General features: G+C 45.2%; 1 protein-coding gene across 5 annotated transcripts in view; it reads left to right on the top strand.

Moving 5' to 3' along the window:
- The window catches only part of SLC2A11 (solute carrier family 2 member 11), a 34,889-nt gene extending 20,875 nt beyond the window's left edge, over window positions 1–14,014 (top strand). For all 5 annotated transcript variants that reach the window (XM_030219834.1, XM_030219836.1, XM_030219835.1 and 2 more), the window contains 6 exons: window positions 1,358–1,545; window positions 1,697–1,807; window positions 7,264–7,365; window positions 8,418–8,493; window positions 9,084–9,211; window positions 13,229–14,014. In XM_030219834.1, coding sequence (XP_030075694.1) covers window positions 1,358–1,545; window positions 1,697–1,807; window positions 7,264–7,365; window positions 8,418–8,493; window positions 9,084–9,211; window positions 13,229–13,429 — 806 coding nt within the window. In that variant the 3' untranslated portion in view covers window positions 13,430–14,014. The remainder of the gene's footprint in view (window positions 1–1,357; window positions 1,546–1,696; window positions 1,808–7,263; window positions 7,366–8,417; window positions 8,494–9,083; window positions 9,212–13,228) is intronic.
- The last annotated feature ends 1,070 nt before the right edge of the window (window positions 14,015–15,084 follow it).

Below are 15,084 nucleotides of genomic sequence, written 5' to 3' on the forward strand. Positions count from 1 at the left end.
CCCATTGAATATTCGCAGATAGCCGGTTATATCGGCCAGTATATCTTCAAGAGGATATAAACAGGATGGAGTTGGTGGTCTTTGTCACAGAGTGTATATGGTCAGACTTAAAGATCTCAGTCCCTCTAACTCTGTAGTGTGCTGCACAAGTTAGGTGCCCAGAGAGAAGTTAGGCACCCGAATGAGAGTAAACGGCAGTTAGCAGTCTAACTGCATTTAGGTACTATTCTATACATTAGTGTTTACCCCCCCCCCCCGATATTCAGCGCTATTTAACTGGCCAGAACGGCTGCTGACCAGTTAAGTAGCGCTTAACTGGCTATCCCCTGGTGAATATCCCCGGTTAGCGGCTAGCAGGTAGCCAGTTATATCGCCCGACATAACTGGCTATCCGCCTATTTTTAAAGCTGGTTTAGTGGCCATATTTGGCCGCATGAAAAGGGGGATATCTTTGGCCGGTTTAAAGAAAACCAGCTAAGTCTGAATATCAACTTAGTCGGTTTTCTTTAAACCAGCCAAAAATAAGCCGAATATTCAATGCCGGTCAACGGAAATGGCCCAGCATTGAATATCCAGCCTCAGTGCTGACCACAGGAGTCAGCTGGCTTAACTCCCACTGTCTGAATATCGTTTTTGTAGTGCATAACTGCAAAGGTGGGTATCATGGGAGTGAGGCACAGGCAGGGCATGACGTAGGTGCCAAACATATAAAATACTGTAAATTGTGCTTCTAGATGCGAACATTTACACCTTCCTTTTACATGGCACCCAAATGCCAGATTGAGCTCTATTCTAATTAGATATTGATGCTATGTTTGTTATATTATGTTAATTTGTATAATGTTAAAATTGTAAGCTCCAAGTTTTGTATTTATATCTTGTATTGTAATTCACTCCGAACCTATTTCCAGGTGTTGAGGGGGATATAACATTAACATTGTGTAGCAGAATCTGGAGGCTCTGATGCCATTGTAGAATACTGTCTTGGCACACAGATTTTGGGCATCTGATTTTTTAGTGCTGTTTATACTGTGTTAGAAAGACAGGAGAAGGAAGAAATGATAAATACATTTATTTATTTACTGCCATTTTAAAGGAATTCACTCAAGGCGGTGTACAACAAGCATAAGCAAAAGACAATTACAGCAGTAAAAATATTCAAATAACAATTCAAAGTATACTTACAGTGTCAACACAATACACGATAAAACATTTTAATAGACCATGTAGGATATAGTCAAAGATGGAACATATTTAAAATATCTCCAGGTATAAATGCCTTCAATTGAAAGGAAGCTCGGAAGACTAGTGCAACGTGTCTTCAGCTGGGGGAATAAGCATGTCCCTTCTCTTGCAGCATTACAGAGGCTGCGCGGCAACAGGGACCTTAACCAGCGAGATGGAGGAGATGTTAGCGGAACAGGCTGCCACCAAGGGAAAAGGGCAAAAAGGCTGTGGGAGCTGTTTCGGGAGCCATCATTAAGGTGGCAGCTGATAACTATCATTGTCCTGAGCAGTGCCATGCAGCTGTGTGGTAACGATTCGGTAAGTAGGACTGCACCCAAAACTGCTTTGATGAAAGGGCAGCAGAGCACCACGTCCTAAAACAGGCGAATGTCCCATTATGTTCCCACAGCAATAGCTCTACAGAGAGTCCCCCCGTGGCTTTCAACGACATGTGCTTTTCCCTTCACAGATGTATTTTTATGCTTCGTATGTGTTCCAAGAAGCTGGAATTCCATATGAGAAAATCCAGTATGCAGTAATTGGCACGGGATGCTGTGAGTTCCTCACGTCTGTAACCTGTGTAAGCATATCAGATTAGCTATACCATGGGTCGGCAGGTGTCAGTGAGTGGGGGGACATGTTGGGGTAATTTTATAATGAACACAATCCGTTAGAATAATGTTTTAGACACTCAAACTGAATGAATGATGTGTAATTCATAAAATAAGGATCTCAGTAGTGCTGACATATGATATTGGAAAGAATAAACTCATAGAACTTTCACAGTTTCACTCAAGGGAATAGTGAAAATGAGAAGGAAGAAAATGTAGAAAGGGAAAAAGACATCTTGTTGGAAAAGGTGGTGATTAGTATTTAGGTACAATATGTTCCTGCACAAAAGAGCTTGGGGAGTAATTCTCTATAGGTTGCCCAGAGTTAGGCTCTGGCATACTGCACACTGTTGAAATTCTATATCAACAATTAACATAAGAACATAAGAGTAGCCATACTGGGTCAGACCAATGGTCCATATCCTGTTTCCAAAGCAGTGGCCAATCCAGGTCACAAGTACCTGGCAGAGACCCAAATAGTAGCAACATTCCATGCTACCAATCCTGGGGCAAGCAGTTGCTTGCCCATGTCTGCCTGAATAGCAAACTATGGATTTTTCCTCCAGGAATTTGTCCAAACCTTTTTTTAAACCTAGATACGCTAACCGCTGTTACTACATCCTCCAGCAAAGAGTTCCAGAGATTAACTGTTCGTTGAGTGAAAAAGTATTTCCTCCTCTGTGAGACCGCAGTTACTTAGGTAATTGTGGGCATGAGCTCTTATGCCTGCTCAGTGACTGGTGTAAATACTTGTGCATCACTACTAGTATTCTGTAACACATGCGCATAAATGCTGGACACGCTTCTCATCTACCCTTGCCCCACACAGGTCCACTCCCCCCTTGCAGTTACCATCTGTGGATCTTACACAGTCAATTTCTAGAATCCCGACTAAGGGCAGTTGTGCTCATAATTGCTAATTAGTGCCAATTAGCACCAACTAACACCAACTTTAGACAACTGTTAATGCCAGTTTGCAGCTAATTAAATTATGTGCCTAACTGACACTATTCTATAAGTTGTGCACGCAACTTTACGTGCTAAATCTTGCACTCAAGGTTGTAGAATTAGGGGGTTATAGTCTAAGTGGGTAGTTGAGGCAGTGGGAGATAAAGTGACTTGCCCAAAGTCACAAAGAGGGGCAGTGGCAGAAGTGGGAATTGAACTCTTGACTTCCCTGGTTCTCAGCCCATAGCTGTTACTAGGCTACATTCACCCCCTGAAATTATTACAGGTGTTACGCACATCCTGTGCCTGTAGATGTCAGCATTGCCATCTCTCTGCAGAAGATACAGAGCAAAGAAGAAAAGAGACCTTTATTTATTTAAAACTTTCAAATGCCATTTTTCCAGTGAAAATTAGAACGATTCATATTTGTTACACAGTAACAATAAAATACAACAAGATACAGTCAAAATGCCATCATCCTCATGCAATGTAAAAAGATTCCTGCTCTCACAGCTACCTTAGAATCGTCAGTACTTTCCTAAAGGCCATCAATATCGTCTCCACTGGGAGCCCAGTCCATCAGTGGGATTATATTACATTTCTTGATCTCTCTTCAGTCATCGCTTCTTCACACTATAAGCAAAAGTGTGAACTAGAGAGTGATACAGGGACAAAGCTTGTCCTCGCGGGTTCCGTCTCCATCCCCGCAGGTTCTGTCTCCGTCCCCGCCCCAACCCCATGGGCTCTATCCTCATCTGCAGAAGCCTCAAATAATTATGATTTTATATTTAAATCAGGGGCGTAGCCAGACAACAGATTTTGGGTGGGCCTAGGCAAGAATTGGGTGGGCACCAAGTGTTCTCCCCCCCCCCCTTCCAAAAAATTAATCTCAGCTGGTGGGAAAACGCTTCTTTCCACCTTGGCAGCAGGCATGCACTGAAAACTGAGCATGCGCAGGTGCCAGTGTCATGGAGAGTAGCGTTTTCATTACCATCAGGGGAAAATTTTCAGCTGGCCGAGCTTGGGTCTCCCACAGTTACCACTAAACATTTGCTACTGTTGGGTGGGCCTGAGCCATAAATGGGTGGGCCAGCCCACCTGTGGCTACGCCACTGATTTAAATCTTTTTATTAAAGAATAAAAAGGAACAATATGCTGTGCAACTATTGTGTATAAATTATAAATAGAAAACAATAATAACAGTGAGCAGCTATAATAACCCTCCTCACCACCACCCTCTACCCTTCCAACCCCAACAATTAGCTGATTTCTACTACCCCAAGGAATCCTAATCCACCCTGTTAAAATGTCCAGGGGTACAAAATGCAACCTGTTCTGTATGTCCTAGAGTGAAGAAATAAAGCACTGTTATGATTTTTTAATCTGTGGATGAATAAGAAGTCATCAACAATCTCAGGATTCAGTCTAGTTCTCCTGTCTTCCACAGTCCTTCCTGCAATTGAAGATGTCTTCTGATAAGATGTGCTGGTAGCAAGATGTACAGGATCCCCCATGCAGATTTTGCTAGTTGTGGCCAGCATGTTTGCTTTTTTTCAAAAAAATCAAAATATCGTTGTCTGCATCACTCAAACATAATAACAGTCCAGTTCATTAACAGGCTTCAAAGTAGAGTTCCCCTCCTGAACTCCCTTTACTTTGGTGGTGGGGATTCCAAGCCCTGCTCAGAGCCAGAATCAATTAGTGGGGATCGGCGACAGTCCATTTGGATGGTGGGGCTCAGCATCCCTGTGAACAAAGGTATGCCTAGTGCACCTGCACGGGAAAAATTACAGGGCTGGCTATGCCTGGAGAGAGAGGCCTTTGTTAAAAATGTATCAGTACACCACTGCCTGTATCTTCAAATAGCTCTTGTAGTTAGGGAAAGGGAATGGGATGTGATATACCACCTTTCTGTGATTACAATCAAAGTGGTTTACATACAGATACTAATTTTGTACGAGGGGCAATGGGGGGGTGGGGGGGTGGTTAAGTAACTTTCCCAGAGTCACAAGGAGCTGCAGTGGAGATCGAGCCAAGTTCCTCGGGCCACTGCGCTAACCATTAGGCTATTCCTTCACATTTTCTATGACATTTGCTAAATATCAACATAGGCCAGTAATTTTGTAAATCATCCTTCTTAAGCCCTGGTTTTCTCAACAGCGGTCTAACAGCAGCCAATTGAGCCGGGAAGAAAGGGAATGCTCTTTAAAGGAAGCATTTACAGTCAGACATACAACTTGTTTACACCCCCTGATCTAACCCACCATGATGGACCTGGCTCAAAGTGTGAGGATAATAGATTTTGAAACTGAAGGATCACTCTACCCACTCTCTTAGTTTTCTCTACAGAAGCTATTTGCTAGCCCTGTTCTAAGGGGCCTGTTTACCAAAGTGTGAAAAGCAGTTAGCACATGAATTAGCGCATGGTAACAGTTATAGAAGGCTGCAGTAACAATTACCTTGCATCCACACACATCCCATGCTAAAATGCGTTCGATAACTTCTTATTACTGTGGGACGGGAAAGGAACAGGTTATGGGTGTTGACAGTGCTTCCGGTTAATACACAGTAAGTTACCGTGCACTGTCATCACTAAAGCTAGCAGGAGTGTGCTTAACACCTGCTCAAGCGGACTACTGAGGGGAGATATGATAGAGGTCAATAAAATAATGAGTGGAGTGGAACGGGTAGACATTAATTGTTTGTTTACTCTTTCCAAAAATACTAGGACTTGGGGGGCATGTGATGAAGCTACAAAGTAGTAAATTTAGTACGAATTGGGAAACTTTTCTTCACTCAACGTGTAATTAAACTCTGAAATTCGTTGCCAGAGAATGTGGTAAAGGCGGTTAGCTTAGCGGGGTTTAAAAAGGGTCTGGATGGCTTCCTAAAGGAAACGTCTATAGACCATTATTAAATTGACTTGAGAAAATCCACTGCTTATTTCTGGGATATGCATCATAAAATGTATTCAGCTTTTCTAGAATCTTGCAAGGTATTTGTGACCTGGATTGGCCACTGTTGGAAACAGGATACTGGGCTTGATGACCTTTGGTCTGTCCCAGTGTGGCAATACTTATGAATTTATGTACCGCTGTAAATTACAGATTTAAAAACAACAACCTGACACTCCCCCCAGCGACATCTGAAACCCATCTCTTCCCCTGCACCCCACTATCATTAGCCCCTACTTCAGTGAAGATTGTCACGCTCCCCTGGCAACTCGCACTCCATTCACCTCTGCTAATCCCCTCCCCCACTTACCACAGGGTTCCCTAGAAAAATTGGGGTGGAGCAGGAGCACCTGCCTTGTTTTCTCCCCTGTTCAAAATGGCAGCTCTAACCCCTAGTGATAATCTTGCAGTACTACCATTAGGGATCAAGATGCATTTGGAGATGAGATTGAAATATCTAATTAAATCCAGTAATGCTGAAAAAATCGATACCCCTATATTTGGGGCACCAAGAGGTGTATTTTCAAAGCACTTAGACTTACAGAATTACATAGGAACCTCTGGAACTTTGAAGTCTTAAGTGCTTTGAAAATGAGCCCTCAAGTCATTTAACAATTTGGATTTCAGTACTACACCTCTTAATCCATTTAACTGATAGGATTTCACCAAATATGAACTCTGGGTGGCTCTTAAAACAGTAATTACCGTCATCCTTTCTTACCCCTCTTAGGCACAAGGATTATCTGATATTCTATAGGGTAGATTAAGGCAAACTTCATCTATCTTCCTTTCTTTGCTGATCTTATATTTAAAAGCTCCATCGTAACAGCCAAAGAGATTTCAGTTGCATTTCCTTCTTCTCTGTACCGACCTTCATTAATAATGATGGGGATAAAGAGCTCAGATTCCCACGCCCATCTGACTAAGTCCAGCCACACTGCTACAACCTTCTGCACACACCCCCCTCCCCAACTTACATTCTCATCCCAACTCTTAAATAATTAAAATCCCCCATTACACTTAACCTCAATCATTGCTCCCAAACAGTAGTTACACTGGAGGGTTCACAGGGACTCTGCTGTGATGATAGCAGATTTACTACTACTACTTAAAATTTCTAGAGCGCTACTAGGGTTACGCAGCGCTGTACAAATCAACAAAGAAGGACGGTCCCTGCTCAAAGGAGCTTAAGATTTCCGCTCATCTTTTGGCTCTGTATTTGAAAGTGGGGAACAAAGCAGCAGTGCCTTGCCTCTAGTGCTTATCCACTGAATAGAACTCTTGTGTCTCAGACATTGGACATCTATTTCTCTCTCTGCCACGGGCGGCAACTACCAAAAGAGAATCTAGAGCTAGATTTACTCTGTTGTGTTGGAAGATGGCTTTGGAAAAGCAGAATGTTAAGAATCAGCTGAGAGAAGAGGTATTTGATGGGCTAGGAGACAGGTGGGACCTAGAACAGATGACTGCAGAACTCTGATGATGGTTCTAACCCTGCTGTATCCCATGATGCTTTGTTCCAGAGTCTGTTCATTGAACGCATTGGGCGGAAGGCACTGGTTCTTGGTGGATACAGCCTCATGTCAGTCTGGGCTATCGTATTCATGGTTGCTTTATCCCAGCAGGTATTTAAAGGCTTTTTTTTTTTTTTAAACTTGGCACATGGCCTTCTATCACAGTTTGAGTCTTATCTTGATAAAGTGACATCCTGGGGTCATGTTAGAACATACCATGTAGTACAAACTGAGGGCTTGCACAGTGTTTTTTTCCCTTGTGGGCCAACAGCATTTAAAGATACAAAGTAAGATAGTGGAATCCATATTCAAAGCAATTTAAAGGCCAGGAGAGGTGCCTGGCTTTTTATATCATTTGTGTGGTGCTATCCAGAAATATTCAGCGGCACATAACCAGGTAGTTCCTCTAACTGTGTATGCTAAAACCAGCTAGTTTGTGGGCAGTCCAGAGGCAAATTTAGGGCAGAGTGGAAACTTAGCTGGCTAACTGGCTAAGTAACCATGTAAAGTTAGAGCGGCAAAGCAGCTGTCCTTACTTTTATGTGGCAAGCTAACTGAATATCGGCCAGTGCTGGTCAACGTTCAGATCATACCTGGATTTCAGTGCTAAGAGCTATGCATGCCCCGACACTGAATATCCAGGATTAGTTCACCACTGCAAGCTGAATATTGACTGGATTATTTTTACTTTTTCTATCAGGTTTGTAGACATTTTGAACAGATATTACTCAGTCAAATCTGTTCTCCTTTTTGTCTCTGTGGGAAAGCTGGAAGGGGAAAGAAATTTGTATTGAACTCATGCTTTTCAGGCTGAATCACTCTGTGGTCCATGATGCACAGCACTTTTTTCTTCCTATGTGTTTTCATAGAGAGGTAGAAAGACTGAATGATGGATGGCCATCATTTTAAGGATGCAGTGGGAGTTCTGAGGTTATTGCTGACCCAGCTTTCCCACGGTGCACTGCACCATTGCAGTGACAGATTGGGATCCCAGAGTCTTCATTCTCTGTTCAGCTGCTGCCTTACTGTGGCCATCTATCAGCAGCAGGGCTTGAAGTGGGGAGGGGGGATCAGTTAGAATAAATGCACAAATTCAATGATCTGTATTCTGAAAGTAGGTGAGACTTTTACAGCTGTGCGTTGCTTCCCATTTTTGCTTATAGGATCGTATCAGCTGGATGCCCTACCTCAGCATGGCTTGCATCTTTGCCTATATTCTGAGCTTTGGAATTGGACCAGGTCAGTCACCTCTTTCCTTTTTCATTCTAGTTTGCTTTTGGACCCTTCCCTCTCTTCTGTGCATTGGCCAAGGCTACACCCAAGATGACAAAGTCCAGCAGCACCTGTGAATCTTTAACAGTGCTGCAAGTCCTTCTCTGGGCTGCACCTGACAGAAATACCCTAGTGAGAGTGCCAGCCCTAAACCCTTGCATTCTCTGTGCCAACCTAGGTGCTTACTGCTTAATGAAAGACAATACTTAAAACTGTGCTGGGCACAGACAAAGACCAGCACCTGGAGAGAAAGCAGTTATTAAATGAATGAGGTCCTTACGATAAGAGTTTGCAATCCCTTCCTGACCTGAGGTGCACCTATAACCTTTCACCCCACTGGTCAGGAGTACTGCTACTACTAGTGGCTATTTCTGAAGCTGTGCTGGATGTATGCACTGTACAGACACATTGGCAAGGCAGTTCTTGGTTAGTGGAGCTTACAGACTAGTCAAGTCTCCTAGAGGGTTCTTACTGATAGCAGCTGAGAAGAGAAACCATAAATTACCTCAGTCGGCCTTTCCGCACCTACATAAGTTTCCTTCTGAATTCTCTTCCAGCGGGGGTAACAGGACTCTTGCCCACGGAGCTTTTTGACCAGATGTCCCGGCCTGCAGCATACATGATCTGTGGTTCCCTCATTTGGCTGATGCTGTCTCTGGTTGGCTTGTTGTTCCCGTTTATTATGGTATGTTTTTGAACACCTAGAACTTTCCTGGTAAATTAATTACTGTAGGTTGACTTTGGATTAAATCTCAGCTCAAAATGAATTATGTTTTATTTCACTTGATATACCACCTTTGCAAAACAGGCCAAAGCGGTTATCAGCAAAAATCCATATATAGTTAAAAAAAAAAGTGAGGGAAAGGAAATACAGAATACTGATAGGAAAGAAATCAATCACATATAAAGGTCTGACAAAAGCAAGACAAGACAAAGCAGTCACTAAACTTCTGTTACTTCCACAAGGTCAGTGGGGTAAGTTAAATTCTGAAACAAAGGAACGGCTCTTGAGGAGGAATTTAAACTTACGCAGGGATAATTCTGATCTGAGGAGGGGGGAGGTATGTCATTCCAAGGTTTGGGGCCCCAATAAAAAAGAGAGCCGAGGACCACGTGGTTTCGTAGTGAGCGAATCTGGGGGAGGGAAGCACCAGGCGATGAGCATCGAGAGAACAGAGAGGACGGGCTGGAGTGTAAGGAATTACCACAGAAGAAAGATAGGACGGGGAACCAGAGTGTAGTACTTTTGTGGGTAAGAACTAAGATTTTGAACCTAGATCGAAAAGGGAAGGGTAACCAGTGAAGTTGTAGAAAGAGAGGGGTTACAAATTCAGGTCCCTAACTAGAGGGCTTACTGCCTGGCCTCATTTATGCCCCGATGTTCAGAATTCCCGCGGTAAGCCAACAACGCAGAAACTACACCACCGGAACAGTGCAGAAAATTAGCTTGCCAATGCTGAAAGGAAATGGTATGCAAATCATATGCACGCTGTTAAAATGAAAGCAATGGGGGGCATGCTTGGCGCATGCACAGAGGAGTTTCATGGTAAACCCAGCTCCTGTGCGCATGCGCCAGGCAAACGTGAACATGAAGCACACATTGGCGTCAGTTTTCCGCGCCTTTTAAATATAAGCTTTTAACTTGGATGGCTTATATTTAAACACAGGAAACAGGTGCTAATGTGTGCTTTCACTTTCAGGTTTGCTCAGACTTATGCACATTTGTTTCGCACTACTGTCACTAATGCCCTCATGATCAAAAGCCCCGCGCTGTTCCAAACAGCGCCCTAAAAATAGCGCCAGGACAGCGCAGGGCTTTTCTGCATCGATGATGAAAGATAATGCATGCAAATCTAAGCAGCGCTATTATCTTTGATTATCATGTTTAAGTGCGCGAGAATTGTGCCTGAGCATGCGCTCAGCACAATCCTCCCGCACTTGTTTGACAGGTCTGGGCTGTCAAAATCCCAAACCTGTCAAACAGCCTGCCGAGGCCCGAACAACGAGGGCTGGAGGACCGAATGTTGTCTCCAGCCCCCCCCAAACCCCCAGAAAACATTGAGGCCGCTGGCGGCGGCCAAACCCTCTCCCACCCTCCCACCCAGCGACGGGGGGGGGGGGGGGCTGGAGGTCCCCCCAATGATTCGACCCCCTCCATGCCCAGGGAGGGCTGGAGATCCCGTGGGTCTCCAGCCCCCCACCCGAACCCCTATAAATCGTGGTGGCCGCCTCCGGCCAAACGCTGTTCCACCCTCCCTCCCACTCAGCGACGGGGGGGGGGGGCTGGAGGTTCGGTGGGTCTCCAGCCCCACAAACCCCCAGAAATCGTTCTGGCCGCCACCCTGTTATCCATCGGTGGGGGTGGGGGCTGGAGGTCCAACTCCTCCCCCTCCAGCATTCTGAATCCCTGGTGGTCCGTGGTCACCCACCCTCCCTCCCGGCTGGCCCCCCCGGCTGGCCGACCACGGACCACCAGGGATTCAGAACGCTGGGGGGGGGGGGAGGAGTTGGGGTGGGCTGGAGGTCCACCGGACCTCCAGCCCCCACCCCCCCTCCTCCGTCGATGGATAACAGGGTGGCGGCCACAACATTTTCTGGGGGTTTGTGGGGATGGAGACCCACCGAACCTCCAGCCCCCCCCCCCCCCCCGTCGCTGAGTGGGAGGGAGGGTGGGACAGCGTTTGGCCAGAGGCGGCCACCACGATTTATGGGGGTTTGGGGGGGGGGGGCTGGAGACCCACCGGATCTCCAGCCCTCCCTGGGCATGGAGGGGGTCGGATCGTTGGTGGGACCGGAGGTCCACCGGACCTCCAGTCCCCTGTTTGCGTTTGCTTTGGGGGGGAATGGGGGCCTGCCAGCATGCAACTGCATGCTAGACAGGGCTCACCATTCCTCCCCAATGATCTGCAAAGTCTAACGCCAGCTCAGAGCTGGCGTTGATTTTGCCGCGGCCAGTGACCCAATCTTTGGCGCGCTGGCCGCTGATCATTGGGGATGAATGCGTTAAGCGCTGATTAGCATGCATTTGGAAGCTAATTGCGCTCGAAGCCCTGTTTAGCATGCATTTGCATGCTACTTGCGCTAAGAGCCCTCGAGTGCATTGTTTCAGGCGCTCGAGGGCTCTGATCATGGGTCGGCAGCAAACTCCGGCGCTAGTATGGCGTTAACAGCCTCTAGCACCGGAGTTTGCTTTTGATCATGAGGGCATAAGAGACTTGCACGGGCTTCCTTCTGCTTCAAAATTAAAGAAAATCTGGCAGATTTTAAAGAGAGAATTGTGAGAAATCCTCTCTTCAAATACCCTAATGCCTGCTCTGAGCTGGTGTTATTTTTTTTGGCGGTAAGGGCAGCTTTGTTTTGTGCGCTATTCTCTGAGCATTGGGAAGGAATAGGAAATTACCTCATTAACATCTGTTTGACTACATTAGCATGCTATTTGCACTAACCTTTGTCACGCTTAATGTTTCCCATGCTAGAACCTCTGAGCATTCTACGCTCATTAATGTGGGCGCTAGTCCAGCGCTAATGGCCAGTAGTACCTGTGTTTGCCTCTGAGCATCGGGGCATTAGTAACCTAAGCTAATAAATGTTGTATGCTTGCTTAGTAAATAGGTCTCATTGCGAATAATGGAGCTTACTTGCATTATCTTATGTTAACACAATGAGGCTATAATTTTTGTGCATGAGATAATATCCAGTGTGCCTGAATGTAACTCACCTTGAGCTACTACTGAAAAAGGTGTGAGGAAAATCTAAATAAATAAAATAAAATAAATAATGGAGAGTGAAGTGACTTGTCCATGGTCGAAAGGAGCATCAGTGGGATTTGAATTCTGGCTTTCCTGCTTCTCATCCCACTTCTCTAACCAGTAAGCTACCACACACCCACAGCTAACTCTCCTGCATCATCTGTACAACACAGGGTGCTGGAAGAGACAGGGACTGCAGGAGTGGTGAGCTACCCCACAGACAGTACTCTTGCACCATATCCTACTTCCCTACCACCCAGCCGTCCTCTACTACTCCCTAATCCCTATAACATCTCTTGCTGAGAGAAGCTGGAAATGCTGGAGCTATGAGTTCCCCCCTCCCCCACAGACTGGGACTGTAGGACCTGTGAGTTACCCCTTACTCAGAACTCCTGCACCACTCCCTACAGCTCTTTCTGCTGGCAGAGACTGAGACTGCAGGAACTGTGAACTCCCCCATAGCTAGCACACTTGGATATTTGAGTTCTTTAGTTCCTTTTCTGTTTTGATATTTGATTTATACACTACTTCGATTTGTATTGCAATAATGGCATTAGACCAAGAATAAAATACTACTATTAGAACTGTACCATCCTCTAATGCACCTCCTGCTGTGAGAGGCTGGGACTGCAGGACCTGTAAACTCCCCACACAGCCAGCATTCTTGCTCTGTTCTCTACTGCACCTCCTGCTGAATGAGACTGGGAATGTAGGAGCTGTGAGTTGCTCTTTACTCAGAACTCCTACATCACTCCGGCACCTCCTGCTGGAAAAGACTGGGACTGCAGGAGATGTGAACTCCCCCCACTTCTAGCGCTCCTGCACCTTGTCCTGCAGTGTTCTTGCTGGGAGGGTGGGGACTAGTTATATTGTGAATCTTTGGTACTTTTACCATATTCTTGTAGGTCAGAAAATATTCTCCACTAAATAATATAACCTTTTTATTTCTCCAGGCAGGACTGGGGCACTTCTGCTTTGTCCCCTTCTTCGCTGTCTGTGTCTGTACCTCAGTCTATGTTGGCTTCTTCCTCCCAGAAACCAAGGGCAAAAGTGTCATGGAAGTCACAGAGGAATTCAATAAGCGCAATCTGAAAGCCCTCACCCATGACCAACCCTGGAAGGGACCTGCTGAAATCAAATGCACCATGCTGTGACCTATAGCAAGTTCTATGGGCCACAGAGGGAAAAAGCAGCCGTGCTGTGTGGAAAATTCTGGGTCAGTGCACTAACCTGGCAGCTTACTTACACTCCAGCATGTCTCCTACTGGAGAAACAGCATCAAAGCCACTTCCCTGAGGAAAATACCCTCTCTGATGAGTAAAAGGTGTGGGACTTCCATAGTAAGCCAGGGTGCGAGAAGGTGAGAATTAGCATTTCACGAACACAGGTGCAATTTTGTCCCCTCTTGGCCACCTGTATAAAAAGCAGATGCAGACTTACTTTTCAAAGAGTAGCTAAGCCTGGTACCTCTCTTTGAAAATCTGCATCAAGCATGCACGTAGAATGTATCTCATAGTTGTGTGGGCTGTTGAAAATTTCCCTATCGTGTAATAAAATCAACTATTGCAAAGGGGACCTTAAATCCCCTTTGCAGACATATTGCAGAACCAGTAGGGAAGAACAAAGCAGTAGATGTACTTGAGGCCCTGATGAGGAAAGACTCTGGCTGGTAGCATGGGTTTGGCACGCTTTCTCTTCTGAAGGGAATTTGCTATGCAGTTTCTGGTATTTTCAGAATTTAAAAAAAAAAACAAAAACCCTGGAAAAGTATTCAGTCCCAAGAGTAATGACACTTATTTAACAGTAAGGTTGGAAGCAATGGGCACCATCAGACAAACGTTTTTCTATGCCTTTCTGGTTTTAAAGGCAGTATATCAGTACCTGTAAGTAAATAAGTAAAACAGGATCCATGGGCCAGTGTGAATTTCGGGACTTTTTTTGAGGGGTACTTGGGGGTACCTTTTTCATTGTCTGCTAAATTGACCCATGGACCCAAAGTTTTAATGGAAGAGCTCAGGCTTTACACACCAATTCTGCCTTGTCATAGATTCTGTGACTAGGGGCTAGGCTATTGTGGGGTGGGTCCCTCAGTGATCACCCCACCCTTGAAGGGTGACCTAGCATTTGAGTACCGGCACCTTTTTTTTTGCTAGAAAAAAACGCACTGCTCATACTTATCCCGTCATGGTGGTTTTGTCGTGGAGAAAGGGATGTGAGGTATTTTTTAGGGAATGAGTTGGGGGAGCAATGTGAGGGGTTTTTAATTGGAGTGAGTGGAAAAATGTGCTGAGTTGTTTTATTGAAATGGAGGGAGGGATGCTGAAGTGATGATTTACTGGAGTGAATGGAGGAAGGTATGTTGAGGTGTTTTATTTGAGTAAGTGGAGGAGGGTAGGATGCTGAAGTGATTTACCATATGAATGGAAAGAGGGAGGGAAGACTGTTGAGGTGTTGTATTGGAATGAGAGGAGGGAGAGTGTGAGATGTTTTATGAACAAGTTGAGGTATGCTGAGGTATTTTGAAGTGACTGAAAGGAGACGTGAGGTGTTTTATGAGCTTCAGTGGCAGAAGGAATGAGAGATGTTTTATTGGAATGATTGGAGGGAGGGATGTGAGGTATTTTATAGTTGTAGTCTGGTGCTTTTCCAAGAGGATGATTATTCAGAGCAATTCTGGTGTTTCCTATTGGACAGAGCTGTGTGATCATGATCTGTGATCCGGTGTAATCTTCAGCTTACTTGTTCATCATTTTATCCACTTAAGTTCTCCTGAAGTGGAGTACCTGGATTCTGACTGGGGCTGGGGCTG

The sequence above is a fragment of the Microcaecilia unicolor genome, chromosome 11 (assembly GCF_901765095.1).
Source record: "Microcaecilia unicolor chromosome 11, aMicUni1.1, whole genome shotgun sequence".
Lineage (NCBI taxonomy): Eukaryota > Metazoa > Chordata > Amphibia > Gymnophiona > Siphonopidae > Microcaecilia > Microcaecilia unicolor.